The sequence below is a fragment of the Phoca vitulina genome, unplaced genomic scaffold (assembly GCF_004348235.1).
Source record: "Phoca vitulina isolate PV1807 unplaced genomic scaffold, GSC_HSeal_1.0 scaffold102, whole genome shotgun sequence".
Lineage (NCBI taxonomy): Eukaryota > Metazoa > Chordata > Mammalia > Carnivora > Phocidae > Phoca > Phoca vitulina.
The window spans coordinates 782,449-809,489 of NW_022589805.1; the positions used below are offsets into that span (position 1 = coordinate 782,449).

Genomic DNA, 27,041 nt, shown 5'->3' on the forward strand with positions numbered 1-27,041 from the left:
CCTGGGACCACCTGCCCCTCCTCTTCCTCACATTGCGGGAGCCTGTGTTCCTGGGGGAGGAGCCCGATGGATGGCAGCGGGGCAGAACACGGGCTTGGCTGAGGGGGCCATGTTACCTGCCATAGCCTGATGGTTGGCAGGCGTGGGGGAAGGGGAGGCTGAGCCCCAGGACAAAAGGCCCTTGTGTGAGCAGAAGGCGCCTGGAGGGGAGGGGTGCCGGCCTCTTGGGGACTCTCGGGGCCCAGAGAGTGAGGACTGCTGCAAGGGTGGCCCCTGGGCTCCCCCAGGAGCCTGAAAGGGGGCCTCATACTGTGGCCCCATTCAGTCTAGAGCAGTTCCAGCTACAAGTTGGAGCCCAGAGCAGCTGAGGGAGCCACCCCCTCATCAGCAGGGCAGGACCATCCCAGGCTGCAGGCCCAGCTGCACCTGGACATGGTTAAGGACCTAGGCTCCGGCTCAGATTTCCTGGCAGTGGGACGGCAGCAAGTCACTACACCTCCTGGAGCCCCCCCCCTTCTGTCATCTGGGAGCAATGAGGATAGTTTCCACCTGCCATGGCTGCTGGGGGCACCACATGAGGGGACTGTAAATGCTTGGTGAGCTAGCATGGGGTGAAGAGCTGCCGCCCCTTATCCTCAGTGCTCAGGCCAGAGTGGACCCCAAGAAATGGCAAATGAACCAGTCTGCAGAATGTTTCTAGGGCCAGCACTGCTTTTGGGACCACCCCGCAGCCAGTGTCCCCCCGTGCCCCCTGGATGAGCCCAGGGAGGCCAGGACCCCCCACCTCTGGATCTGTCATCACACCTCAGAGATGGGGGATCTGAAGCCCAGGGTTCCCTGCCTCCCTGTCTGCCCCCCCACACAGGGGAACACCTGCCAACAGCTCAGGCCCCCCTCTGCCCCCTCCCCTAGGAACATTCCCCCTGGCCACATCCTGGAGGGCCCTCAGCTCCCATACTGGGCAGGTCTGACTTCACAAGTGGAAAAACACCGATCCCATAGTTTCCATGTGAAGTCTTCCCGCTGCGGTCTCCTCCTCACTTGGAGGACACAGAGCGTGGCGGCAGGGGCCAGCGGCACGGGGCAGCCAGCTTCTCTGCTTACGCGCTGGCTGCCCGCCCCTTCTCTCCCAGACGCTGTGGGGAGGGGCTGCTGCTCTTGGACCCACGGGCTCCCCGCCTTGTCTGTCCACCTCAGCAGAGATTTGTGGGGGGAGGGGACTTGAAGGGAGAGCATGGAGCCTGATGCTTTTTGACCACGTGTTCTCTCTGAGCTGCAGAGGTGAGAGGGCTGGGGTTAAGGAGAGGGGAGTTTTTGTGGCCACTGTCTGGGGGCCAGCCTCTCTGCACGCATCAGCCCACCGAGCCCTGGTGACAGCGCAGGAAATAGCAAGTGATGGTGTAACAAAGTCACGGGAGGGCTCAAAGTCACTCAGTGAGGGAGCTGATGGGGCTGGGACAGGAATGGGGCCAGGGCACTGGGGACCTGACCATACCTGCTGTGTGCTGTTGGATTTGGGGGCAGGGAATACCCTTCCTGGTCTCTCCCTGGCGTGGCTGTCCCCCAGGCCCCTGGCTCACGGTCTCCTGTCTCTCTCTCTCCCCTGCTCCCAGGAACCAGAAGATGTGCTCCAGAGTCCCCCCCCGCCTGCTGCTGCCGCTGCTGCTGCCGCTGCTGGCCCCGGAGCCCGGGGTGCGGGGCTGCCCACCCGGCTGCCAGTGCCACCAGCCACAGACGGTCTTCTGCACCGCCCGCCAGGGAGCCACCGTGCCCCGTGACGTGCCACCCGACACAGCGGGCCTCTACGTCTTCGAGAACGGCATCACCACACTCGACGCAGCCAGCTTTGCCAGCCTGCCGGGGCTGCAGCTCCTGGACCTGTCGCAGAACCAGATCGCCAGCCTGCCCGCCGGGGTCTTCCAGCCGCTCGCCAACCTCAGCAACCTGGACCTGACAGCCAACAGGCTTCGCGAGATCACCAACGAGACCTTCCGTGGCCTGCGGCGCCTGGAGCGCCTCTACCTGGGCAAGAACCGCATCCACCACATCCAGCCCGGAGCCTTTGACACGCTCGACGGCCTCCTGGAGCTCAAGCTGCAGGACAATGAACTGCGGGCACTGCCCCCGCTGCGCCTGCCGCGCCTGCTGCTGCTTGACCTCAGCCACAACAGCCTCCCGGCCCTGGAGCCTGGCACCCTGGACACTGCCAACGTGGAGGCACTGCGGCTGGCTGGCCTGGGGCTGCGGCGCCTGGACGAGGGGCTCTTCAGCCGCCTGCGCAACCTCCACGACCTGGATGTGTCTGACAACCAGCTGGAGCGCGTGCCGCCCGCCATCCAGGGCTTGCGGGGCCTGACGCGCCTGCGGCTGGCGGGCAACACCCGCATGGCCCAGCTGCGGCCTGAGGGCCTGGCCGGCCTGGTGGCCCTGCAGGAGCTGGACCTGAGCAACCTGAGCCTGCAGGCACTCCCGCACGAGCTGTCGGGCCTCTTCCCCCGCCTGCGGCTCCTGGCGGCCGCCCGCAACCCCTTCAACTGCGTCTGCCCCCTAAGCTGGTTTGGGCCTTGGGTACGGGAGAGCCATGTGGCGCTGGCCAGCCCGGAAGAGACACGCTGCCACTTCCCGCCCAAGAATGCTGGCCGACTGCTCCTAGACCTCGAATATGCTGACTTTGGCTGCCCCGCCACCACCACCACGGCCACGGTGCCCACCACGAAGCCCGTGGCGTGGGGGCCCACGTTCTCCCCCTCCAGTCCGGCTCCCACCTGGCTCAACCCCACAGAGCCGGCCACCGAGGCCCCCAGCCTGCCCCCTGTGGCCCTGCCCACGGTGGGGCCTCCCCCCAGGCCCCAGGACTGCCCGGCGTCCGTTTGCCTCAACGGGGGCACCTGCCACCTGGGGGTGCAGGGCCACCTGGAGTGCCTGTGCCCTGAGCTCTTCACGGGCCTGTACTGCGAGAGCCGGGTGAGGCAGGGGCCCCCACCCAGCCCCGCCCCGGCCACGCTGCAGCCGCCCCAGCCCCTGCCCCTGGGCATCGAGCCGGCCAGCCCCACCTCCCTGCGCGTGGGGCTGCAGCGCTACCTGCAGGGCAGTGCCGTGCAGCTCAGAAGCCTCCGCCTCACTTACCGCAACCTGTCAGGCCCCGACAAGCGGCCCGTGACGCTGCGCCTGCCCGCTTCACTTGCCGAGTACACAGTCACCCAGCTGCGACCCAACGCCACCTATTCCATCTGTGTCAGGCCTCTGGGGGTCGGGCGGCTGCCTGAGGGCGAAGAGGCCTGTGGGGAGGCCCGCACGCCACCAGCCAGCCGCTCCAACCACGCCCCCGTCACCCAGGCCCGAGAGGGCAATCTGCCGCTCCTCATTGCGCCGGCCCTGGCGGCCGTGCTCCTGGCGGCCCTGGCTGCTGTGGGGGCGGCCTACTGCGTGCGGCGGGGGCGGGCGGCGGCGGCTGTAGCGCACGGCAAAGGACAGGTGGGGCCCGGGGCTGGGCCCCTGGAGCTGGAGGGGGTGAAGGCCCCCTTGGAGCCAGGCCCCAAGGCGACTGAGGGCGGTGGGGAGGCCCTACCCAGCGGGCCGGAGTGTGAGGTGCCACTCATGGGCTACTCGGGGCCCAGCCCCCAGGGGCCCCTCCCCACCAAGCCCTACATCTAAGCCCGGGAGCGACAAGGCTGCTAGGCCGGGTTCTCAGCCCTGCTGGGATCCGCCAGCACCCTCCTGCGCCAGACCAAGGAAGTTCTCAGATCCCTACCGGGAGGACACATCAAGGTCGCGGCTGTGTAACCACAGCAAGACCCCGCCCCTCCGTCTCCTCATCCATGAGATCCTGGGACCCAGGTGACCACCTCTAAGGTGCCCCAAGCCTGAGTGCCTACGCGGGTGGCGTCTGCCCTGTCCTCTGCAACGTACAACCCCTGGGGAAGGGTGGGGCGGGCCCTGCCATGTGCTGGTAACACAGGCCCAGGGCTGCCAGGCCCCCCTCCCAAGGAGACTCCGGGGGCCAGTGAAGGAAGCCCCCAGAAAGACAGCAGAGGAAGAGTGGGGCTGGGGATGGGGCATGTGGGTCAGCCTCGGCCCCAAGGAGCAAAGGAACAAAAGAAACTGGAAAAACAGACGCTTTAGGAACACGTTTTGCTTTGGTTTTTTAAAAATATATTTATAAGAGATTCTTTCCCAGTTATTCTGGGAAAATGTTTTCCAAACTCAGAGACAAGACTTTGGTTTTTGTAAGACAATGACATGAAGGCCTTTTGTAAGAAAAATAAAAGATAAAATGAGTGTGTTTCTCTGGCGTGGCCCAGGGTACCTGGGCTGGGTGAGGGAGGGTGGGGATGCGGGGTGGGTGTAAACAGATAGCTCTCTTTGTGGGGAAGCTGGGGGCCAGGAACCCTCTCCCCAGTGGGCACCAGGCCCTGGTCAGCAACCCCTGGGCTGGGGAGGGCTGCTGCTGAGGACCATGCCAGGAAGGGTGGCCCTTCCAGGTACTCCACCCTGGGCTATGTCTGCCCAGCCTCAACTGGGGTGCCTGGTGCAGCCTCTCAGTTGAGACTGGGGTGCAGGCGGGAGCAGGGATGGGAGCTGGGCAGCTTCTAACCTCGAACAAGAGGGACATGAAGGCAGCCTCACCCCACCCAAGCCCAGTGGTCTGCCAGCAGGAACTATAGTGCTCCTGTGAGGCTGAGCAAGGCTCATGGCAGATAAAGGCCAAGAGTGTCCCCAAGGATCCCTCCTTGGGAAAGGGCCTGACAGGCACTTCACTGCTTCCCTTCCTCTGTGAAAGGGGTCCCTAGAGCTGCATCCTGCAGTCCCCCACAGATGGTGCTGGGCCAGAGCACACAGCCCTCCCTAAAGTCCTGATACCCTTCTGCGTAGGCTCAGGCTGGGGCACCTTGCTCCCGGCCTCGTGGTCCAGCAGCAAAGAGGGGTCTTGGTGGAGGGGAAGCACAGATCCTGAATTACAGGAACCGTCTGGTGAGTGGGGAGGAAGGGCCAAGCCGGGGCTGTTAGGAGCAGGTGGCCCAGGAACAGGACCAAAGGTCTGAGCCTGGCTTGCAAAGGCCTGATGGCCCTGTGATGCCCCTTTACTCTGCACTGGGGATGTGCCCAGGCTTTCCAGAAACCCCGGAAGTGGGAGTGTTTTCCAGGAAGGCCACGGGCTGCGTGGGGGCAGGGCCAGGGATGCAGACTGCAGCTCTGGCCTGGACTGGGTGCTGGGAGCTTGGGAACAAGGATGGTAGCACAGCACCTTCTCCCATGACCCTGAGACAGGAGGCAAAGTGGGCCCTGGGGCCGCAGAGAGGCTGCGAACCCTGAGCAAGCCTCCCCGAGGCCCCATGCCTGCATCCCCTCTGCGGGTCACGGCCACTGGGCCCTACCAGCCTCCCCCTGGATGGAAGGAGGCAGCTCAGCCAGGCCTGGGGAGTAGGCCCTGGGGCTCAGGGCGTTGATGTCAGCGCCAAGTCAGGCCCAGCCACGCGAGGCTCTGGATTCAATTAGCGGCTGCTGTGGGTTCTGGCATGGGAAGGGAGGAGGTGGGCAGTGGGTCATGGCAGGCAGAGGATGGTGGCAGTGAGCCTGGGTGGGGCCCCTTCTTCCTGAGGCAGTGGCGGCCCAGGTGGATTTCCTGTGAGCCTGGGTCCCATTAGGGGAGCGGCTATGGTGAGGCCTGCCCTCCCCCTCAGCAGCCCTGTCAAAGGGGCCATTGTGGGCCTGTGGGCTGCTGCTGAACACAGCGTGGCTGTTGAATAAATGTTTTCACTGCAAAGCCAAACCTGGCCTAGTGGGATGGCAGGGGGTGGGGTGGGGAGGCGGGACCCAAAGACAGAGGCTAAACACTCACTCCAGCGCCTCCCAGAAAAGGTATTTGGGGTGTCCCATCAGATCAGGGCTGGGGGGTGTAGGGAGGCCCAGGGGCAGAGTGGAGACCAAGCCAAGAGGCAACCCTTACGCAGGGCAATCCCAGTGGCTCTGGGGCAGGATCCAGGGATGGATGTGGGGAGATGCCAGTGTGACTACTGGGTCCTTGCTGCTGCAGGCCCTGTGCCACACGGGCTACACATGCTCCCGTTAATGCCCGGCAAATGCCCTGCAGGAGAGAAGCACCACTGGCTGGGGAGGGGAGCCAGCAGCTTGCTCACAGCAGGCAGGGATAGGATCCCAACACAGCCTCCCTGGCCCAGCATGGGGCTGCCAGCCATGCGGGCCTCCAGGAGATGGGTGGGGCCACCGCGAAGGACAGAAGCTCCCTGGTGTGAAGCAGCAGAAACTGAACCCCAGCCTCCACCCTGCCTGGAATGGCTGCTGTGGTGACCTCAACAGACAATCAACTTCTCTGGCCTCAGATGCCTCTTTAGGAACACGAGGAGATAAATCCCCATCTGCCTGTGGCTGATGGGTACAGCTGACCGTTCACCCACCCAGAAGCATCGCCCCGAGACAGTGTTTCTGAACCTCCCAGTCTAGAACATGAGCTGCTCCGTCAGTGCCAAGCCTGCCCTGCCACTTACCCTCCCACCTCCACCCTGCATGGACCACAGCGCCTGGGACACCCGCTGGGCCTGCTGCCTGAGCCCGGCTTCACGGACAGGCCCCTGACGCCCTGCTCTTCCAACCATGGCATGTCTCCTCTGAGTGAGCGGCACTCCACGGACAATGGGGATGAGCAGGGAGGAGGACACAGGTGGGAGCTGTGACAGAAGCCTCTGGGAGGGTGGGGCCCTGGGCACTCCCTAGGAGATGACAAGGAGAGGTGTTTGCCTGATCCCCAGCCCCCTCTAGCTTTTAAAAGAAACACTCACTGTTCTGCTCAAATTGAGATGGAAAATCTGTAAAACAGAGAAGAAATTGAGGGGTACAGTGGAAATCCATGGCTGTCCCCGCATCTGACACGCTGCATACTTCCCATCTTCAGTCCAGATCACTCAGCAGGGCTGACACCCCAGGGAGGCTGAGGGGACAAGCGATCCGCCACCACTACACCTTGGTCCACCCGCTTTACTGAGGGCCGGAGAATCCCCACTCCCCTGCCAAGGGTGTGGCCTGGCAGGGCAGGGGCCAGGACTGGGGGATGGTGGGGGTGGGACACTGGTCTGGCCACCCATCTGGGAGTGATTTGAGAAATTCCAGGCCTTGCTGGCCCTGCGAAGCTATTCTTAACTGCTCTAATTACAGGGTCAGCCTTGGCCAGTGGCACCGTGGGGTCTGGGCATCGTTAACTCCTCCAGAGGCCACGCTGGGGATGGGCGGGGGCTGCTCTGCGGGGGAGGGGGACCCATCAGGGGCCAGGGGTGGAGTCTGGAAGGCAGGAAGTGGTGGGTGGAGGAGCACTTGATGGCTAGCTCTGGGTCCCCTCTCCAGGCTGGGCCAGCTCTCTCCTGCTGGGGAGCCCTGTAGGGAAGAGGTTGTCTGGCCTGGGGAGGTGTGGAGGAAAAGATACGACGAATGCAGCATCAGGCCCAGGAGCTCTTATTCTTCCAATGCAGGGGGTCCCAGTGACTGCTCCCTCCGAATCCCCGGGGCCCAGAGTAAGCAGAGGCCTTGCACTGTGTGGTTCTAAGGCACTGGATCTCACTCAGCTTTGCCTTCCTCATCTGCAAAATGGGCCTCACCAGCTCCCCAACCTCTCCCTGGGTTGTAAGAAGGGGTGGGAGCGGAGGGTCACTGCTGCTGTTATCCCTTCTCTGGGAGATGCCCTGGCAAGAGGTCTTAGGGCAGTCAGGCTTTCCCGCCCCCAAACACGGTCCATGCTACTCCCGGAGCTTGGACGGATCACTGCGCCTTCGATGACTCAGTTTTCCAGCCGTGAAACGGAAGAGGAAGGGGCTGGGACAGCCAAGAACCAAGACCCTCTCCTGGCTCTGACCTTCACAGATCCCTGCCTGGGGAGCATGTGTGGATCCCAGCAAGCCCCTCCAAGACTCCCAGCTGAGCAGGGCTGAGGCTTCTGAAAGGGAACCAGGCCCCCACCTCCTCCTACCCCAGCCAGGCTGGTCCCCCACTCTCCTGCGCCTGTTTCCTCAGCTGTGACAAGGGGAGTCACCGCTGAGAGCCTCCTGTGCCTAAAGCCACAGCGAGCCCAGGCCCCCTGCATAGAGCTGGCTTGGCCAGTCCCCACGGCACCACCACAAACCCTCCTGCATGCACTTCCAGGAGGACGGAAAGATGAGGTGCACTTGTAGTCCCAAGCTGCCTGGGCGCACCCACCCCCACCCCACCCAAAACCACCAGAGATAGGCAGGTGGCCAGGGCTGAGGAGGGTTCAGAAAGCCTGTGAGTCCAAGGCCTGCCTCCCTCTGTCACTTGTGCCTCCAAGCCTGCCAGCCCGTCTGTCTCCACATCATCCCACCTCACATCACCCCATGTCCACCCTGCCATCTAGCGAAGCTTCAGTCTCCTTGACCCTCAGCACCACCAAAATGGCCACAGCCAAACCAAGTACATTCCCACGTTTCCCATCCATGTGTCTGCCGGGTCACAGTCAGGGCCCCAAATGCCAACACACGCCAGTGTGAGCCCGTGGGCTGAAAGCCTGCATGACCAAGGGCCCCCTCTGTTGCTAGGGACCATGTGGGATGGGGACAGTAGGCTCATCTGCTCATGCAGAGCTGCCTTGCCACCCCCTGCTGGTGAAGCTCCAGGGGGCTCTTGCAGGGCCAGGACTGGTTTTCTTCTGCAAGACCTCGCAGACCAGCTCAAGCACCCCGACCGCTTCGGTGATCAGCCCCTCACTGACAAGATCTGAGCCAGGTGAGGCTGCTCCACACGGACTGGGCCCCTCCACTCCACAGGTGGCCTTGCCACGGCATGGCAGAGGCCCTCACCCCGAGCGTCCACTAGAGACCTGGATTCGAGACACCATCCAGGCCCTTGACCCTCCCCTCAGCCCATCCCAGCATGCCAGCCACTCCTACCCGGGTGAGGTGTCCAGGCTGAGGGAGGTGAGGGCGCTGGAGAAGTGCCGGGTGTCCCACAGCTTCACTTCCCGCTCACGCATCTGCATGGAGGAGGCAAAGAGGGGCTCAGAGGGGCCCATCCCTCAGCCTCCTGGGCTCCCTGGGAACCCGGCGCCTGAGGACACAGCCTGGCACAAGGGTACTTGCCCCAGAGCAGAGCATGGAGGGTGTGGGGGGGTGAGTCATGCCAGGGAGGGAGAGTCTGGGTTTTCATGTCCTGCCCCTTTAAGAACCCCTAGGTGACAAGGGACAAGGGGCGGTTCTGTCCACGGACTCTGGGGGGGGGGGGGGGCTGCCACGGTTCCCAGGGTCAGGCTTAGCTATTGCAAATGGAATCTGCCAGTTTTCAGCAGCTGGAGGTCCCCTGGGGCTCTGAGACCCGGCTGCACACAGGGCCGTATATGGACAGGCCTAGAGCTGGCTGGCCATCCCCCAGCTCCCAGTGGGGCTCATCTCTACCCTCTTGGTGTGGGTGCCCTGCCCATCTGGGAGTAGCCCTACCTGGTTGAATCCAGTGGACACAAGGTGCTCCTGGGTGCCCGTCCACACCAGCCGACCATCCTTGCTGTTCTTGTGGGCCTCTGTGCTCTGGAGACAAAAGATGGCGCTGAGCTGGGTGCCTGGGTGGCTCAATTGGTTAAGTGACTGCCTTCGGCTCAGGTCATGATCCTGGAGTCCCAGGATTGAGTCCCGCATCGGGCTCCCTGCTCAGCGGGGAGTCTGCTTCTCCCTCTGACCCTCCCCCTTTCTCGTGCTCTCTCTCTCTCAAATAAATAAATAAAATCTTTAAAAAAAAAAAAAAAGATGGCACTGAGCCGGGGCCTCCTGGGTGGGTCACCTACCTGGAAGGCCCAGAGAGGGCAGGAGGGGCCGGGATGGTAACCCCCAGAGGCTAGCTGGGGACAGGGGAGGCCTCATATCGCTACAGGATGGACCCCAGCCTCACCTTGGCTGAGGACAGCTCTGCACCCAGAGGGCTGACCTGGCCACCAAGCTTGAGCTCAGTCTCCCTCCACCAAAGGGGACTGTCGGGGCTGCCCTGCCACAGGGACAGGGCTCAGGGCAGCAGCACATCCTTGTCCTTGCAGGTATCCTAGAGGAGACACTCAGCAGCCAGTCGTCATCCCCCGGCTCTGCTCTCGGAGACCCTCATTTTTCTCACTTGTGAGTGGGGCTCACATTTGCAGGGCTGTCCAAGGACCAACTGACACCACATGCGAGAGAGACCGGCCTACTGCAGATCAAGGGAGTATGAGCATCACGGTCGCCTCCTGATTGCCAGGGCCTGGGGAGAGGGCCTGGTGCCAAGCTCTAGGGAATGGTCCCCGGAGAGGGCAGATAAGTGCCAAGTGTCCAAGCTCCTCGCTTTCCCGCAGTGCTGGAGCTGCCAGAAGGAAGGCTTCCTGGGCCCAGGGAGGAGAAGGTTCATACCACAGGCGGCCTTGTCCCCAGGGCCCAGGCAGGGGGGGAGCAGAGGGGGCCAGAGGAAATGCAAACAGCTCCCTCCCAGTCACCTCGGCCCCTGGAGCCTGAGACCAAAGACCCTGTTACCAAAAATAGCTCACCCCAAACTGTGGCCAGCTTCCTCCAAGCTTCCCACGATCTCCTTGGGAATGAATGAGGGAGGGAGGTAGCCTGGGAGGAGCTGGCCCAGTGTCCCCTCCCCAGCCCGCGGAGGCGGACCCCAGCGTGGGAGACCCTGGAACAGCCCATGTTGTTCAAGGGGCTTTTCTCACTGCTCCCTTCCCCACTCGGCAGCCGGCACAGGAAATCAGGGCTGGAGCCTGAGAACCAGCGCCCCACACTCCTCTCCACATATAAGGGGCTGTGGGACTAGGGCAAGGTCAGCCGTGCCCTGACACCCTAGAGTCAGTGGTAAGTGTCACACGGGCCCTCCCTTTCACTGGTGTGTAAATATCCCATGTACGCAGCAAACCAGACGGCTGGCAAAGCACCATGCATCACTCATTCATTCAACAGACACATGAGGCCTCCCCAGGCCAAGCACCATGCTAGGAGCTGTGGGGGAGCCGGATGGTTCTTAGATGGATTGTCACGTCATTGGGTGAAGTGGGGCTGCTCATTCATTTGCTCTTTCATAATATGAATGTTTGAGCAGCATACTCCACTAGGCACTGGGGACATGTGAAAGTAGAAAGGGTCCCCCACCTCACTGAATATACAAGTTGGGAGACAGAGCTGAACCAAACAGAAATCACTGTGTCCCTACACATTATTATAAGTGCCAGGAAGGAACAAAGTGGAGGTTAAGGGTACCAGCTGTCCAGTCTGGGTGAAAACCTGCCCCGTGACTAACTGCCTCATACCAGCACGAATAGCTCTATACCTCTGTGCCTATTCCCTCATCTGTAGAAAGAGCACTGTAATGGGACAGACTTTGGAGGGTTGTTGTGGGAAGCGTTAACACTGGTGAATGTTCAGGGTGGCTTGTCTGGCACATATCCAATGTGCATTTTCTTAAAAAGCATGATAACAGAGTACGATAAAAGTATAATAGAGAGAAGTAGATTTAAGGTAACATTTGAGTGAAGGCGGGAAGGACCAGCAGGCATGAGCCAGGCAGGGGGCCAGCACCTGTGAAGAGTGGGGACCTGGGAGAGCAAAGAGGCCAGCGCAGCTGCAGGGGGCAGGGAGCAAGGGGGAGGAGGCACCCCCAAGCCTCCAGGGCATGTGAACTGTGATGGAGCATTTTTCATACGGAGGCACAGGTCGGGGACGGAATCTACCTTGGCCCATCTTCCACCTTCCTATTTCACACATGGAGAAACCAGAGGCTCAGGGAGAAGCAGCCACCTGCCTCAAGTCACCCGCAAGACAGCTGTCAGCTGTCCGAGCCTCCTGCCCCCTGTGGGCTGGGTGATTGCTTTATGTCTGTGTGAGAGGGACCTGAGGTGAGAAGAGATGAGGAGACAGAGCAGCAGCTAGAAGGCAGCAGAGCTGGGACCAGGAGGGGCCCCGGGTCCCAGCTGCCCCCCCCAGCACACATCCCTGGATGAGCTCGCACTAGGGGACCCAGGCTGCCCACAGGGTGGTGATGGGCAGGGCACTGGTCTCTGAGGACACCGAAGGCACCAAGGAAGCTGAGACGAGGCAGGAGCTTAGCCTGGGCCCAGCATGCCCACTGTGGGCACACCTGCCTCAGTGTGCCCAGGGGCCACAGGAAGCCCCACCGTTTGGGGTGGGATGGCCACTGACCCCCTCCCCCTTCCACTGTCCCCAGATCATTAAAATGATTTTCATTTTCAAAACTGGCAAGTCCTTCTTCCCTGACCTCAGCGGGACTCAGGGAGGAGGAGCCCTCTCTCCAGATCCCCAAATTCTCATTCTCCTGGGCAGAGGGGAGGTTTAGCTGGAACTCAGGCAGTCTGCCGTCCTGAAGTCCCAGCTCTGTCACAGGAGGCTTTAGGGGAAACCGCTGGTGGTAATCCCCAGCCTGCAGGTCAGGCCTCGGGCTTTCCCCCTCACAGGGGTGGCCTTTGTCCCAACAGGCAGCAGGGCATCCTGCTCGTGGAGAAGCCCCTAGGTCCCCTCGTGTCTCCCCCACACCTGGCCCCAAGGAGAGAACAGGAGGGGCTGACTGCCCAGCACAGGAGTGCCAGGAGCAGGCACATACCCAGCATCCCAGCCGCAGGACAGCCAAATCCCCACTCTGTCGCCACAGCAGCGCTTCCTGAATGGGGCATGGCAGCTGGAGGAGTAGCCCTGGACTGCTGGGCTCCCTCCTCGGCCAAGGGGACCGTCTCTGGTGTAAGATCCCCACCACCCACCTATGGCCCCTCCTCGGCTAGGCTCAGTCCTGGGCTCCAGATGCTGGCCCCCCAAGGCCTGCCTGACATACACCAAAGGCACAGGTCTCCCAGCCCACGCCAGAGGTCAGAGGGCTCATCCCAGGCCCCTCCTGCCCCTGACGCCGGTGCTGAAGCCTCACCACTCCCTGGACACCCCTTCAGCTGCAGGCTGCTACATCCCCGCACACCCATGGCTCCAGGGCCTTGGCCGCCCCCACCCAGGCCCCAGCACATCGAAGGGGCTTCAGCGTCAAACAGATAGAGCCTGCCCAGGCTGCCCTGCTGTGACCCTGGGACAGAAATGACCAAAGGGCCAACTTTATAGGACAATCACGAGGGTGGAAAAAGATTGTGTGTGCCAAGGGCTCGCGGTATAATAAATAGTCATAAATGCAATCTAGAAACAAAGTCGGGGATGTGGGAACAGGAGGGAGCTGCCCAAGCATCCCCCGACCCAAGCTCAGGTCACACAGGGCCCAGAAAACACAGCAGAGGACTCCCCAGGGCTTCCCGCCCAGCCTCCAGGCTATAGTGACAGCCCCTAGCGCACCCTCCCCTGATGCCCCTCAACAGTGCCCCCCCTCTAGTGGGGAAGGAGGATCTCAAAAGAAGGCACTCCCAGAAGGCCTCTCCCCCGAGCTGGCCCCTCAGCTCACACCGACCCTGGCCGCCAGCAGTGGTTTTCCTAATAGAAGCCAGGTGTGGGCCAGATGCCCTGGGCGGAAGTGGGGGGCAGGGCCACGAGAAGGGCAGCATTCCAGGCCCTGCTGCCCCCGCACCAGCGCAGAGCACAGGCACCATCCCAGCAGCTGGGAGGGGGTAGGAGCCACCCACGCTCTTCCCAGGTCTCCTTGGCCCAGAAGCCCCGTTCAGGGGGGCTCCCTCCAGAACCAGATCCTCTCCCCCTTCTTCTAGGAACTTGGGATTGGGAGCCCTTTGGACGGCAGCCACTCTCTCTCCACCTCGGCACCATCACGGTTCCCGCCCCACCCCGCCCCCCGCCCACTGCTTGCTGGAGGAAGAGGCAAGGAAGGAAGGAAGACAATGTTGGGCCAGGGGAGCTGGCCCCATACAATGCCCAGTTGGGGCAAGAATGGGGGTACCATGCAAAGTGCCCTGGGACCCTGAGAAAGCTGGAGGTGGAGGGCCTCAGCCTCCCTCCTTCAACCTGGGAACCCCTTTCCAGGCAGAGGCTTGGAGGTCAAGCACAGAAAGCTCCAGAGGGGGGCACTGCTCATACCCACACTGTCCTGAGACTCAGCCACCACCGCCAGCCACAGGGCCAACCTCCCTGGGAAGCATGGCCACGGTGGGCTGGAATGGTGGGTGGGCTAAAACCACCTCTGCCTGGCTTGGTTCACCTGTCAATACAGGACCTCCTTTTGGTCTTCAGCCAGTCAGAAACAGAACTGGCTGGGCTGTCTTGGGCAACAAGTCTCTGTGGCCTACATGACAGGGACCCCGTGTGTGCATGTGCGCATGTGCGTGTGCGTGCTACAGGTATGGGGGGAAGGCCCCCTACCCCTGGCTACTGCTGATCAGGCTTAGGCTGGTGAATTACCCTTGACCCCAGGTAGGGAACAAGTCCTAGAGATGGACATAGGGTATCTATGATGGGCCTGGGTTTCACTGAAGAGCTCTTTCCCTGAGCTGGCAGCAGGATCCTGATCTTTACCTTCCTCAGGAAAGAAGCCTCCTCACCTTCTAGAAAAATTTTTTAAAACTGTAAACCTACTCATCCCACTTTCTGCTTAAAACGGCTCTAACGGCTTCCCCCAGCCCAGGTGACAGGCCCCTCACCACGTGCCTGGCACCGAGCTGACGTCAAATGAATGAATGATTCCCTAGTAGCTCAGTGGCTATAGCATGAGCCCAGAACCCAACACCCACTCAGGACTCAAAAGGCCCCAAGCACCCCAAGCACCATCACAGACACAAACCAAACACGCTCAGTGCCTGGGTCCCAGAGACCCCAAGTACAGAATGAGGGTCCACTGGTTATGAGACTGGAAGGGTATGGGGTGGGCAGCCGTGTCTTTCTGGCTCCTCCAAGGCTGGCCTCTGCCAACTGTGCCAGGAAGGGTAGGGGGGATGAGGGTCTCAAAGAAGGAGAGGAAGCTGGAATCTAAAGCCACAGGATGCCTCCACTGAAGGCCTGTAGACAGCCAGGCTTCACCCCACACTGTGATCAAAGTCAGGTTCTCCCAGGACCCAAAATACGTTTCCCAGTAGCAGGAGCCCACTCCCAGGTGACCCCTACACACCCACCGGGCCTTGGCCAGGGGCACAGGGTGTGGCAAAATCTCTGCCAAGAGCCTGCCCCCACCTGTACCTGCTGGAGCCACTAGAGCCTCAAGCCAGCCCCCTGCCCACAAAACTCACCTGGGAGGCCCCTGGCTTTGCTCTGGGGTCGAAGATCCGCAGCTGCTTGTCCTGAAAAAGGAGAGAGGAGGAAACAGAGTGCACTAGGACAGGCAGGGTCCTTAGAGGCCAGCCTGTCTCCTCCACCCACAGGCTGTGATGGCCCCACCTCCTAGTACACAGGGCTGGCATCACGCACCAGGGGACCCCTCCCCAGCCTGGTTCCTTCTCATTGTAGAGAGCAGGCCCCTGTTCCTGCCCCAGTCGCCCACAATAGAGAACTCAGAGACAGGAGTTCACAATCCCTGAGCACCTACTGTGTGCCAGGCCTACTACCCGCACGATCTCTCCCCATCTTTCCAACCACCTTATGAAGTGGTGCTATCACCATGACCCCTTCACAGATAAACTGTGGCCCAGAACCAAACTCTAGGCTACCAGCTGGTAATTTCCTGGCCCTGTGTTCAGCCCAGCCCAGAGGAACACAAAAGATGATATCATTTCTACATCTAAAGAACCTGGTGTCTAACCAGGATAGCGAGCTTACACATCCTAACCATCACTCAGCATACAGTTACTGATGCAGATTACCTAAGGGTGAAGATGGGAGTAGATTAAAAGATAAATATATAGGGGCGCCTGGGTGGCTCAGTCGTTAAGCGTCTGCCTTCGGCTCAGGTCATGATTCCAGGTCCTGGGATCGAGCCCCGCATCGGGCTCCCTGCTCAGCGGGAGGCCCGCTTCTCCCTCTCCCGCTCCCCCTGCCTGTGTTCCCTCTCTCGCTGTCTCTCTCTGTCAAATAAATAAATAAAATCTTTAAAAAAAAATTAAAAAAAAATACAAGATAAATATATATATATATGTATATATATGTCAAAATAAAATGCCCATACCTTGCATAAGGACTTTATTCTTGTGGAATAATCAGTGTGTGCATGCACAAATGTACATGCATAAAGAAGTGGGGGAGAGAGGGGGCAGAATTTGTATCCACTGAATACTTACAGGCTTGGCCATGATAAATTGTTAAGGGCTACAAGGAAGGTGCAGAGTAACATGGATGGTGTGATTCAGCTGCAGCAAAAATAAACATAGATCTCTATTTGACCACATTCCTATAGCTTTTGCAAGTTTGCTGAGCAAGAAGAAAGGTCTTGAATAGCATGCGCTGTGCATTAGTGCTGGGTACTGGGGAGGGGGAAGGTGAGGGGTGATTAGCTTTTCCTGTTTTCATCTTAGCACATTTCTACCTTGTTTCAATCAGCATGGATTCATATTTTGAAAAACAACGAACCAAAAATGAACAATTGGAATTTGAAATGAAAAGCACAATACCATTTCCATTAGCACCAAAAAATCTGAAACACTTGGCTATAAATCTAACAAAACACGTACAAGATCTATGGGAAGGATACTACAAACCTCTGATGAAAAGAATCAAAGAACTAAATAAACGGAGAAATATTCCATGTTCATGGATAGGAATACTCAATACCGTCAAGACGTCAGTTCTTCCCAAGTTGATCTACAGATTCAACGAAGTCCCAATGAAAATTCCAGCAAGTTATTTTGTGGTTATCGACAAACTGATTCTAAAGTTTATATGAACAGGCTTAAGATTCAAAACGGTCAACACAATACTGAAGGAGAAGACTAAGTCGAAGGACAGATAATGCCCGACTTTATTCTAAAGCTCTGTTAACCAATACAGTGTGGTATGGGCATAAGGACAAATAGACCGAAAGAAGAGAACAGACAGCCCAGAAACAGAACCCCATAAATAGTCAACTGATCTTTGACAAAGGAGTGAAGGCAATACAATTGGGAAAAGACAGTCTTTTCAACAAATGGTACTGGAACAATTGTACATCCACAAGCAAAAAGATCAATCTACACATAGACTATACATCTTTTACAAAAATCAACTCGAAAGGGATCACAGACTTAAATGTAAAATACAAACCTACAAAAGCTCTAGGAGATAATACAGGAGGAAATCTCAGTGACCCTGGATTTGGCAATGACTATTTATCTATTTTTAATTCACTTTCTCTCCTTTTTAAAAAAAATTTTCTTTCTTTATTTGAGAGAGAGAAAGAGAGAGTGTGCACAAGCTGGGGGAGGAACAGAAGGGGACGGAGAGTGAGGTGGAAAGAATCTCAAGCAGACTCCGCACTGAGCATGGAACCCGACATGGGGCTCTATCTTACAACCCTGAGGTCATGACCTGAACCAAAATCAAGAGTTGGACGCTTAACCAACTGAGCCATGCAGGCGTCCCTGGCAATGACTTTTTAGATACAACATTGAAAGTATGACCTATGAAAGATAAAACTGGATTTCATTAAAATCATAAACTTCTGGTCTACAGAGACACTGTTAAGAAAATGAAAAGACAAGCCAGAGACTGGGAGAAAATATTTGCACAGCATGTATATGAGAAAAGATTTGTATCGCAAATATACAAAGAACACTTAAAACTCAAAAATAAGAAAACAACCCAATTTAAAAGGTGGGCAAAAGACCTGAATGAACACCCCACCAAAAAAGATACACAAGATGAAAAGTGAACACATGAAAGATGTTTAATATCACATTTCATTAGGGAATTATAAACTAAAACAACAGTGAATTACCACTGCACACCTATTAGAATGGCTAAAATTTAAAAAAATGATAACACTGAATGCTGGCAAGATTATAGAGCAACAGAAACTCTTATTTGCCAATGGGAATGCAAATGGAACAGCAACTTTAGAAGACAGCCTGGCAGCTTCTTACAAAGCCAAAAATACTCTTGGGGCGCCTGGGTGGCTCAGTTGGTTAAGTGTCTGCCTTTGGCTCAGGTCATGATCCCAGGGTCCTGGAATCAAGGCCCACGTTGGGCTCTCTGCTCAGTAGGAGCCTGCTTCTCCCTCTCCCTGCCACTCCCCCTGCTTGTGCTCTCTCTCTCTACCAAATAAATAAATAGAATAAAATAAAAATCTTTACAAAGCCAAAAATACTCTTAAAATATGATCCAGCGGGGCATCTGGGTGGCTCAGTCGTTAAGCGTCTGCCTTCGGCTCAGGTCATGATCTCAGGGTCCTGGGATCGAGTCCCATCCTGCTCGGCAGAAAGCCTGCTTCTTCCTCTCCCACTCCCCCTGCTTGTGTTCCCTCTCTCACTGTGCCTCTCTCTGTCAAATAAATAAATAAAATCTTAAAAAAAAAAAAGATCCAGCAGTTATGCTCCTAAGTATTTACCCAAATGAGATATCCAGGGGCACCTGGGTGGCTCAGTTGGTTAGGCATCTGCCTTTGGCTCAGCTCATGATCTCAGGGTCCTGGGATCAAGCCCTGCATGGAGCCCCACATGGAGCCCCATGTCGAGCCCCGCCTCAGGCTCCGTGCTCAGTGGGGAGTCTGGTTGTCCCTTTCCTTCTGCTCTTCCCCTTGCTCATGTGAGCACGCGCATGCTCTCTCTCTCTCTCAAATAAATAAAATCTTTAAAAAAGAACCTATGCCTGTATAAATGTTTAAAACACTTTTAAAGTTGCAAAGAACTGGAAGCAATCAACGTGTCCCTCCAACAGCTAAACAGATAAACTGTGGTACATTCATACACAATGGAATATTATTCAGTGATATAGAGAAAGAGTAAGAAGCCAAACCATAAAACTCCTAGAAGAAACATAGGGGAAAAACTTCATGATGGATTTGGTAATGATTTCTTGGATAGGACACTAAAAGCACAGGGAACAAAAGCAAAAACAGACAAATGGGACTATATTGAACTTAACTTTTGTTACTCAAAAGATGCAACCAACAGAGTAAAGAATCATCCTAAGGGATGGGAGAAGACGTTTGCAAATCATATACCTGATAAAGGATTAATATCTAGAATATATGAAGAATTCACACAACAACAACAAAATTAAATAACTCTACCTAAAAAATGGGCAAAGGACTTGAACAGGTATTTCTCCAAAGATAGACAAATGGTCAACAAAGGTAAGAAAAGATGTTCATCATCACCAATCATCAGAGGAATGCAAATTAAAACCACGATGAGATATTGCCTGACATCCATTAGGACGGCCACTATCAAAAACTCAGGAAACAACATGCCTTGGCGAGGATGTAGAGAAGTTGGAGCCCTCGTGAGCTGTTGGTGGGCAAGTAAGATGGTGCAGCCACTGTGGAAAACAGTGTGGCGGTTCCTCAAAAAAGTAAAAATAGAATTACCTTATGATCCAGCAATTCCACTACTGAGTACATCCCCAAAAGAAGAGAGAAGAGGTCACACAGAGCACATTATTATTCCCAGCACTCACAGCACTGTTCTGCACAATGGCCAAGAGATGGGGGTCACCCAAGTGTCCACGGACAGAGGAGTGGGTAAACACAGTGTGGTATACATGCACAATGGAATATTATTCGGCACGAAAAAAGGAATCCTGAAATGGTACAACACAGAGGAACCTGGAGGACATTATGGTAAATGAAATAAGCCAGTCACAAAAGGACGAACAGTACATGATTCCACCTACATGAGGTATCTAAGCTGGTCAAAATCACAGATATGGAGGGTAGAATGGTGCTTAACAAGGGCGGGGGGTGGGGGGTGGGCAAAGGGAAGCTGTTGTTTAATAGGTATGGAGTTTCAGTTCGGGAGACCTGTTTCACAACAATGTAAGTAACCTTCACTTTACTGTCTACTTAAAAATGGTTAAGATGGTAAATTTTATGACGTGCTTTTACACTATAAAGAAATAGCTGTCAATGCACAAAAAGACACAGAAGGCCCATAAATGCACATTACTAAGTGAAAGACGCCAATCTGGAAAGGCTACATGTTGTATGATTCCAACTATATGACACTAGGGAAAAGGCAAATCTCATGGAGACAGCAAAAAAGTCAGTGGTTGCCAGTGGTTTGGGAGAGGGAGGGAGGGACAAAGGCGTGAAGCCCAGGGCACTTTTAGGGCGGAGAAGCTATTCTGAACAATGCTGTAATGTGGGTGTATGATGTCGTGTATTTGTCAAAACCCCGACAATGCAACAGCAAGAGTGAACCCTAGTGTAAGTTCTGGCCTTTAGTCAACATAGCAATATTGGTTTAACTATAACAAATGCATCACACCAACCAACATGAGACCAGATGTGGGGAGGAGGGATACAGGAACTCTTGGTGCTATCTGCTCAGTTTCTGCCTGGTTCCTGCCCAGGTGCTTGGGATGCAGGGCTAGCAAACAGTCGCCGAGTACTGGACTCTGCAACCCACAGGCGGTCACAGGGAACTTCGGGGAGAAACTCAGACCTGAGATGAATCTCCAAGGACGAGAAGAGTTGCACTGGGAAGGGAAAGGTATTCACAGGAAGTGGAAATGCATGAACAAAGATGTGGAAACAGGAACTTGCTGACACGTGACATGAAGGGGAAGACAAGGCCATGCAAGGAGAGTAGACGGTGGGAATGGAGGGGGTGGTGGTTGAGTGCACAACTGGACAAGGGGGGGGGGCCAGCCTGGGGGCCTCGAAAGCCTGGCCTCCCCTGGCAGGCCAGTCCCAGGTCTTCCTGACGCACCTGGCGGGATCCCAGGGCTCTTGGGTCACTCCTGGCAAAGCCTTCCCAGCTGCCGTTTCCTGAGCACTTGCTGTGTCGATGGGAAGCAGGCACAGTCCAGGAACTAGCTAGCTGTGCAGCAGCACCAATCCACACCACTCCGCAGCTCTGGGCGCAGGAGGATGCAGTATCGAGACAGACAGAAGAGGACAGAGAGACACACAGGACCGAAACAGGCAGAAAGAACAGTGAAACACGGAGAGAGACGGAGACAGACGGAGAGGACAACTAGAGATGGAGGACAGAGACAGGGCACCAAAAGGCAGAGAATAGGGAGAGACAGTGAGACAGTGAGAGACAGAGGATCTTGAGAGATGATGGGCAAGAGAGAATGCCTCCTTGGGGCGCCTGGCTGGCTCAGTCCGTGGAGTGTGCGACTCTTGATCTCAGGGTCGTGAGTTCAAGCCCCACGTTGGGTGTAGAGAGTACTTGGAAATAAAATATTGAAAAAAAAAAGAGAGAGAGGATGTCCTCTGGCAGCAAGGGCCACTCTCAGCTAAGCGACAGAGCCAACTCCACCACTCATGGGCTCCGTGACCCAGGCAAACCCCTGAGCCCTAGGAAGGAAGAGGACGACTGATGGCAGCACCTCTCAAGGGTCAAAGTCCCAATTCTTGCCACACCGGGTCTCCCCAAAGGCAGCCAGGCCAGCAAATGCCAGAGTTCGACATTGGATCCACACCAGGGGTCATACTGGGCACCAGAGGCCGGGCTGTGGCAGAGGGGGTAGCACTGGGCTTTGGAGATGCACAGACCCGCTGGGCTCACAGGCACAACCAGACCCCGTGGAGCCGGAGCACCGCTGGCCTGGCCATCCGTGAGGCCGGCGCGCCCCCTAGCGGCTGCTTTAGCTGGAGGCGTGGGGAGGGGAGCAGGAGGGGGAGGGAATCAGGGATCCTGAGAGGTAGAACCAGCCAGCCAGGTGGGAGATGGTGTGGACAGCAGGAGGCTCTGGGAGGAAGCAGAGTGTTTCCCACACCCCACCCGACTCAGGCAGCCCTGTGTGTAAACCAAGAGCCCAGCCTGCCACCACGGGCTAAGCAGAGCTCAGGCTCCTTCCTGCTGAGGGCAGGCCCACTCACTGGCTCCCTCAACATGCTCAGGACAAACCCACAGGCACCTCCTCCTGACCTTCAGTCATGGGGGTGACCTCCCCTTCTGCACATTCCCCAAAGGTTTTGGCATATGACACACCCACCCAGGATCCTGAGGATCCCCCCCTTTATAGAAGAGGGTGGCAGTGAACACGGGACTGTGGTGCCCCCCGAGACGGCGCTGACAGGTCATGGGAGTGGAGGTCACACCCTGTTGGGACAGCGTCCCCTCCAGGACGCTGCACCCAGACAACAGCATTGTAAGGTGCTGTGTCCCCACAAGTGGAGCACCTAGGTCCATGAACAGCAGGGCAGGGGGGAGGGCTCCACTCCAGCGACCCATTCAGGAAATCTGCATTTTTCCTCCCTACAACTTTAGGTTCTCTGGGTCTAGAGGGAACAGGAAGTTCCACTGGCCTGAGCTGTGGCCTCATCACACTCATCCTTCCTCAGGGGACACCAGCAGGCCAGAAGCTGAGTCATCACACCAACAGGAGGGGGCAGGACACAATGGGGCACTCTGCAACTGGGTTGCTCTTCAGCCCCCACCCCACCATCCAAACTAGGTGGTAAATGGGGCTCAGATCCCTGGGGAGGAGGGGCTGGACAGCTCCTGCACACTTCCGCAGTAAACCCTGTGCATGAAATCCCCAAACCTGACACCTCTTCCCCATGCTCTAGGTCCTCCTCCTGGTCACCAAGGCTTGGAGCCCGCACCACCCCCTCTCCTGGGGGCTGCAACACTCCTCACAGTCTCCCCATGTCCCCTCCTGTCTCACCCCCACAGTGCCACCCCCCATGCTGTGCCCCCCACACCACGCCCACTGCTCTCACTTGGCCTTGTACGTGCCCTCAGCCCACCCCACCTTCCTTTACCTGCAGCTGCCTGCAACTCCTCACCAGGCTGCAGAAACCCTGGGAGACATCCCTGCATCCTAATCTATCGCTTTGTAGCCTCGGCAAAAACAGAATCAACCATGCTGAGCTGTGAGCTCTATGGAAGGAAGGTGCCTCTCTGACTGCTCCACGGGCAGTGATCCACGTCAAGCCTCTAGACACCTGACCCTCAGACATCCTGCCTGGGGCTGGGGTGGAGGGCCTGGGACAGAGAATGTAAGACCCAGAGGAGCCACCTCTCCCAGCCACAGCCTACACTGGCCTCGGGGGCTGCAGCTATTAAGTGAAAGGCCATCCAGGTCATACCCACAGGCGCAAGGTGCGCAACTGGTGGGACCCCCCTCACAGGCAGCAGTCTGGCCTAGTGGCCAGAGAGCTCTAACAGAGGTGTCCCCCGCTTGCCCTGAGCCCCGCAGCTGGCTTCCTTCCTCCCTCTCCAGGGCCACGGTCCAGGCAGGCTGGTCTGTGCAAGGGCTGCTATGGCCAGTCCCTGCTCAAAACATTCATACAGGAGGAGACCACAGCTACCCCTCCTGTGAGGATGCTGCCCTCCTCCGCCCAGGGCGGCTCTGCCACTGGGGAAACCACAGCGCCTTCCTGCCACCCCCCATCACAGCTGCCCAGCTATCATGTGGCTGCAGATCTGATCCCTTCCAGGTCCCACTGGGGCTGTCGGGCCAGAGAAGGGCAGGCAGCCAGAGCCCGGGCCCTGCCCCAGTGGCCGGGCTTTCACCTGCGGAACCAGTACTCCTGCTGCCCCCATTCTTCAAGTGAGGAGCGCAGGCTCAGAGAGCTGGTCTGCTCACCTACAGACACACAAGTCTCCTCCCAAAGTCCAGCCTGCAAAGCACAGCCTCCATGAGAGCTGGCTTTACTCCTCTGGAAGACAGCTGGCTAAAATCTATCAACCACCTTACCAATCTTCATAGCCTAGAAGCTAGCAACATCCCTGGTAAAAATCTAGATCAGGGGTGGGCAAGCTAAGGCCCACAGGCCAAATCAGCCAAATCCAACCCCAGGCCTGATTCAGCAAATACAGTTTTACTGCAACGTGCACACGCCTACCCACTGACATTTCGTCTGTGGCTGCTTCCTTGTTACAAGGTGGTGGTGCCGACAGATACAGTGTGGCCGGCAAAACCCAAAGTACTTACTGTCTGGTCCTGCACGGAAGTTTACCAGCCCCTGCTCTAAGCTAAGTCATGTTGAAAACAAAAACCAAAAAACAAAAAGCAAAACAAAACAAAACAAAAAAACAAAAACAATTTATTTTTTAAAAGATTTTATTTATTTGGGGCACCTGGGTGGCTCAGTCGGTTAAGCGTCTGCCTTCGGCTCAGGTCATGATCTCAGGGTCCTGGGATCGAGCCCCACATTGGGCTCCCTGCTCAGCAGGGGGTCTGCTTCTCCCTCTCTCCCTCCCCACTGCTCGTGCTTGCTCTCTCTCCCCCTCTCTAGCTCTCAAATAAATATTTTTTTAAAAGATTTTATTTATTTGACAGAGAGAAGAGCAGGGGAGCGGCACAGATAGAGGGAGAAGCAGGCTCCCCGCTGAGCAGGGAGCCCAATGGGGGGCTCGATCGCAGGACCCTGAGATCATGACCTGAGCCGAAGGCAGACGCTTAACCGACTGAGCCACACAGGTGCCCCAAGAAACAAAATCTATATACAAATATATTCAGATATTACAATTTATAAAAACAGTAAATTGGTAAACCTATACGATATTTTGTATGATGGTTGTTTAGTTACTGATGAATTGGAGAACATATTTATTGTGCAGAACAGAATGCAGGGTAGAGTAACCTGGAGAGCATGATCTCCACACATACAGAAAGAGATGCCTCGGAAAAGGTGAGACAGAAAGATGTCAAAATGGTGACTGGTGTTGTCCCTGGGTGGGAGGATCGCAGGTGATGTTTCTTCTTTAGTTTTCCCCTGCTCTCCCAAATTAGTAAAACAAGCACAAACGACTGTACTTTGGTCACCAGCACAAACAACTGTACTTTGATCACCATAAAGTAAGAATTTCCCGAGAGCATCTCTGTCCCTCCCTCCAGGTCTCCTTCAGTGTGCCTCTCACACACGAGTGAAGGGCGTGGACATGCAGGGCACAGAGGGCTTCTCATTGGAGGGGGAGGTCACAGCCCAGAACCCTGTCCAGCTGCCTGGAACGCCTGTCCCCTCCTCCTCAGTGAGGGCAGGCCCAACGTTACTGTCCCTGGGAAGCCGTGCTCGCCCGCATGGAACCTGAGCAAGCAAACCACACCATGCTGTGTGACCACCCCGCCTTCCAGCAGGGGCTCCTTGGGGGCTGGCAGCCCCATGGACCCCAGAGCACAGGCCAATGTCTAGAACCTACTGTCTGATGAACCAAATGGGGAAAAAGCTGATTTAAAAAACTGGGTGGGCGGGTGTCTGGGTGGCTCAGTCAGTTGAGTGTCTGACTCTTGATTTCAGCTCAGGTCATGATCTCAGGGTCCTGAGATTGAGCCCTGTATAGGGCTCCAAGCTCAGTGGGGAGCCTGCCTGACATTCTCCCTCTCCCTCTGCCCCTCCCCCTGCTCGTGCATGCTCTCGCTCTCTAAAATAAATTAATAAATCTTAGAAAAAACCCTGCAAAATGGTGCTTCTAAGAAGGCAGAGAAATTTGAAAAGAGGATCCCCCAAGTATGCAGACCCCACATTTTCTCCCTCAGAGAAGCCCCTGACCCCCCCCCCAGTGAGCCCCCAGAGGAGCCCTTGCAGACTCCCATGTCCTTCCATACTGCATGTGTGGCTCTAGGACGCAGCACATCCCCAAAGGTCCCGAAGCTCACCCATCTCCCCAATCCAACAGATAAGCGCTATTCACCCCTCAGCCGACTCTTCCTGGTGTCCCCAGCCACCTCCCTCGGGGACCCTGTCACCCTGGCCCTCAGGGCATAGACCGCCAGCCCTGTCTTGGCTTCCTTCCTGCCACGGAGTGGCTCCTTCCGTCTCCCGCACAGGTTCTGACCCTTCCTTCAGGCCCTCTACTACCCCCAGGAGGCGTCCTGCCCTCCCTTTTAGATACCGCCCATCCCTGCAATGTTCTGTCCACACTACAACTGGGGAGCTTTCAAAATACAAATCCGCTCACCTCATGCCACGGCCCCCTCTGGCTTTAAACGCCCCAGGGTCTCCTGCTGCTTCTACGGTAAGCATAACCCTGTACACACGACTCCAGCCTCGCCCACTGCTCTCTGCACCCAGCCCCTTCTAGGCCTGCACCTGTCGCTACACTGCCCAGCTCTCCCCACCCAACCCCAGTAACTCTTCCTTTGGGGCCCCTGCCTGAGGCCAAGCCTCCTGGCCTCTCAACCAGCTCAGAGCTCCTCATGTCCCTCTCTCAGAGCCCGTGTCACGGCTCACACTGATCTTTTCATCTGTAAGATGCCTTGGCCCATGTTGGCTACTCTCACCAGCAGGGGACCAGGTGGGCACAGGGTCTGGCGTCAGTGAGGATCCCGAGGCCTGCTGACTGGGAGTGAGGGCCAGCACAAAGCCCTGTGTACGGATGCTGCTCCACACGACGCTCTGGAAAGGACAGTAGTGTGGACAAAGCACACAGCAGCCAGGTGAGGCTGGCTGAGGATGGAGGGGAGTCCAGTACACAAAACAGGGCCGGGGGAGAGGCTAGCATGGGGCTTAACTTGAGCCCCTATCTGAGAGGGACCCCAGGCCCTGGTACCGAAGGGGTATGGGGGTTTCCAGATGCAGGTGTGAAGCAGAAAGTGTGAGGGCAGCTGAGGTGAGGGGATTCACAAATGCCCCTGACCTGAGTGCTTTTCTGCCCCATAAATCTCACCAAGCCCGCCAGGTACAGCCCAGGACATGTGCTCCTCAACACGATATCCCGGCACAGAGCTGGGCATGCCTCAGTCCCCACCGTAGGCACTTCCCCAAGACTCACCGCCCAGCTGCTTACCTTGCACATCGTGCCCACCAGGGCTCCGTCCCGGCTCCAGACGGCACCCAGCACCAGGTCCCCATGGGCCGCCAGCTCTGTAGAGAAGCAGCCAAGGTCAGGAGGGGGCTCAGGTTCTCCCCACCCTGTCCTGGGCAATGGGGGCACCAGTGAAGTGGACACAAGAGGGCCTAGCTTGGGGTCACGCCCAGGGCAGAGGCAGCAGCTTGCAAGGGTCTCTCTCCAGCAGGAGGAGAAAGGGCAGCACCTCCTTCCAAACCCGCTGCACTGCGCCTGGACTTCTTCCTTCAGCCCTGCCTGCGTCAGGCCACGCTTCTACTCAAAAACCTTCCTTTTTTTTTTTTTTTTTTTTTTTTTTTTTTTTTTTTTTTTT

At 57.0% G+C, this 27,041-nt stretch overlaps 2 protein-coding genes across 7 annotated transcripts in view; one reads left to right on the forward strand and one right to left on the reverse strand.

Annotated features, from left to right (window-relative positions):
* LOC116627794 (mitochondrial import inner membrane translocase subunit TIM16) overlaps window positions 1-27,041 on the reverse strand; it is a 72,178-nt gene that overhangs the window by 33,599 nt on the left and 11,538 nt on the right. For all 6 annotated transcript variants that reach the window (XR_004298535.1, XM_032397710.1, XM_032397709.1 and 3 more), the window contains 4 exons: window positions 26,669-26,745; window positions 15,143-15,193; window positions 9,453-9,539; window positions 8,910-8,992 (listed from right to left, as the gene is read on the reverse strand). Coding sequence is in view for 5 of the 6 variants with exons in the window: in XM_032397710.1 (XP_032253601.1) it covers window positions 8,910-8,992; window positions 9,453-9,539; window positions 15,143-15,193; window positions 26,669-26,745 (298 nt within the window). In the remaining variant the exon portion in view is untranslated. The remainder of the gene's footprint in view (window positions 1-8,909; window positions 8,993-9,452; window positions 9,540-15,142; window positions 15,194-26,668; window positions 26,746-27,041) is intronic.
* VASN (vasorin) lies at window positions 343-4,342 on the forward strand. Its single transcript, XM_032397713.1, has one exon. The coding sequence runs from the start codon at window positions 1,447-1,449 to the stop codon at window positions 3,652-3,654; it is 2,208 nt and encodes a 735-aa protein (XP_032253604.1). The 5' UTR covers window positions 343-1,446; the 3' UTR covers window positions 3,655-4,342.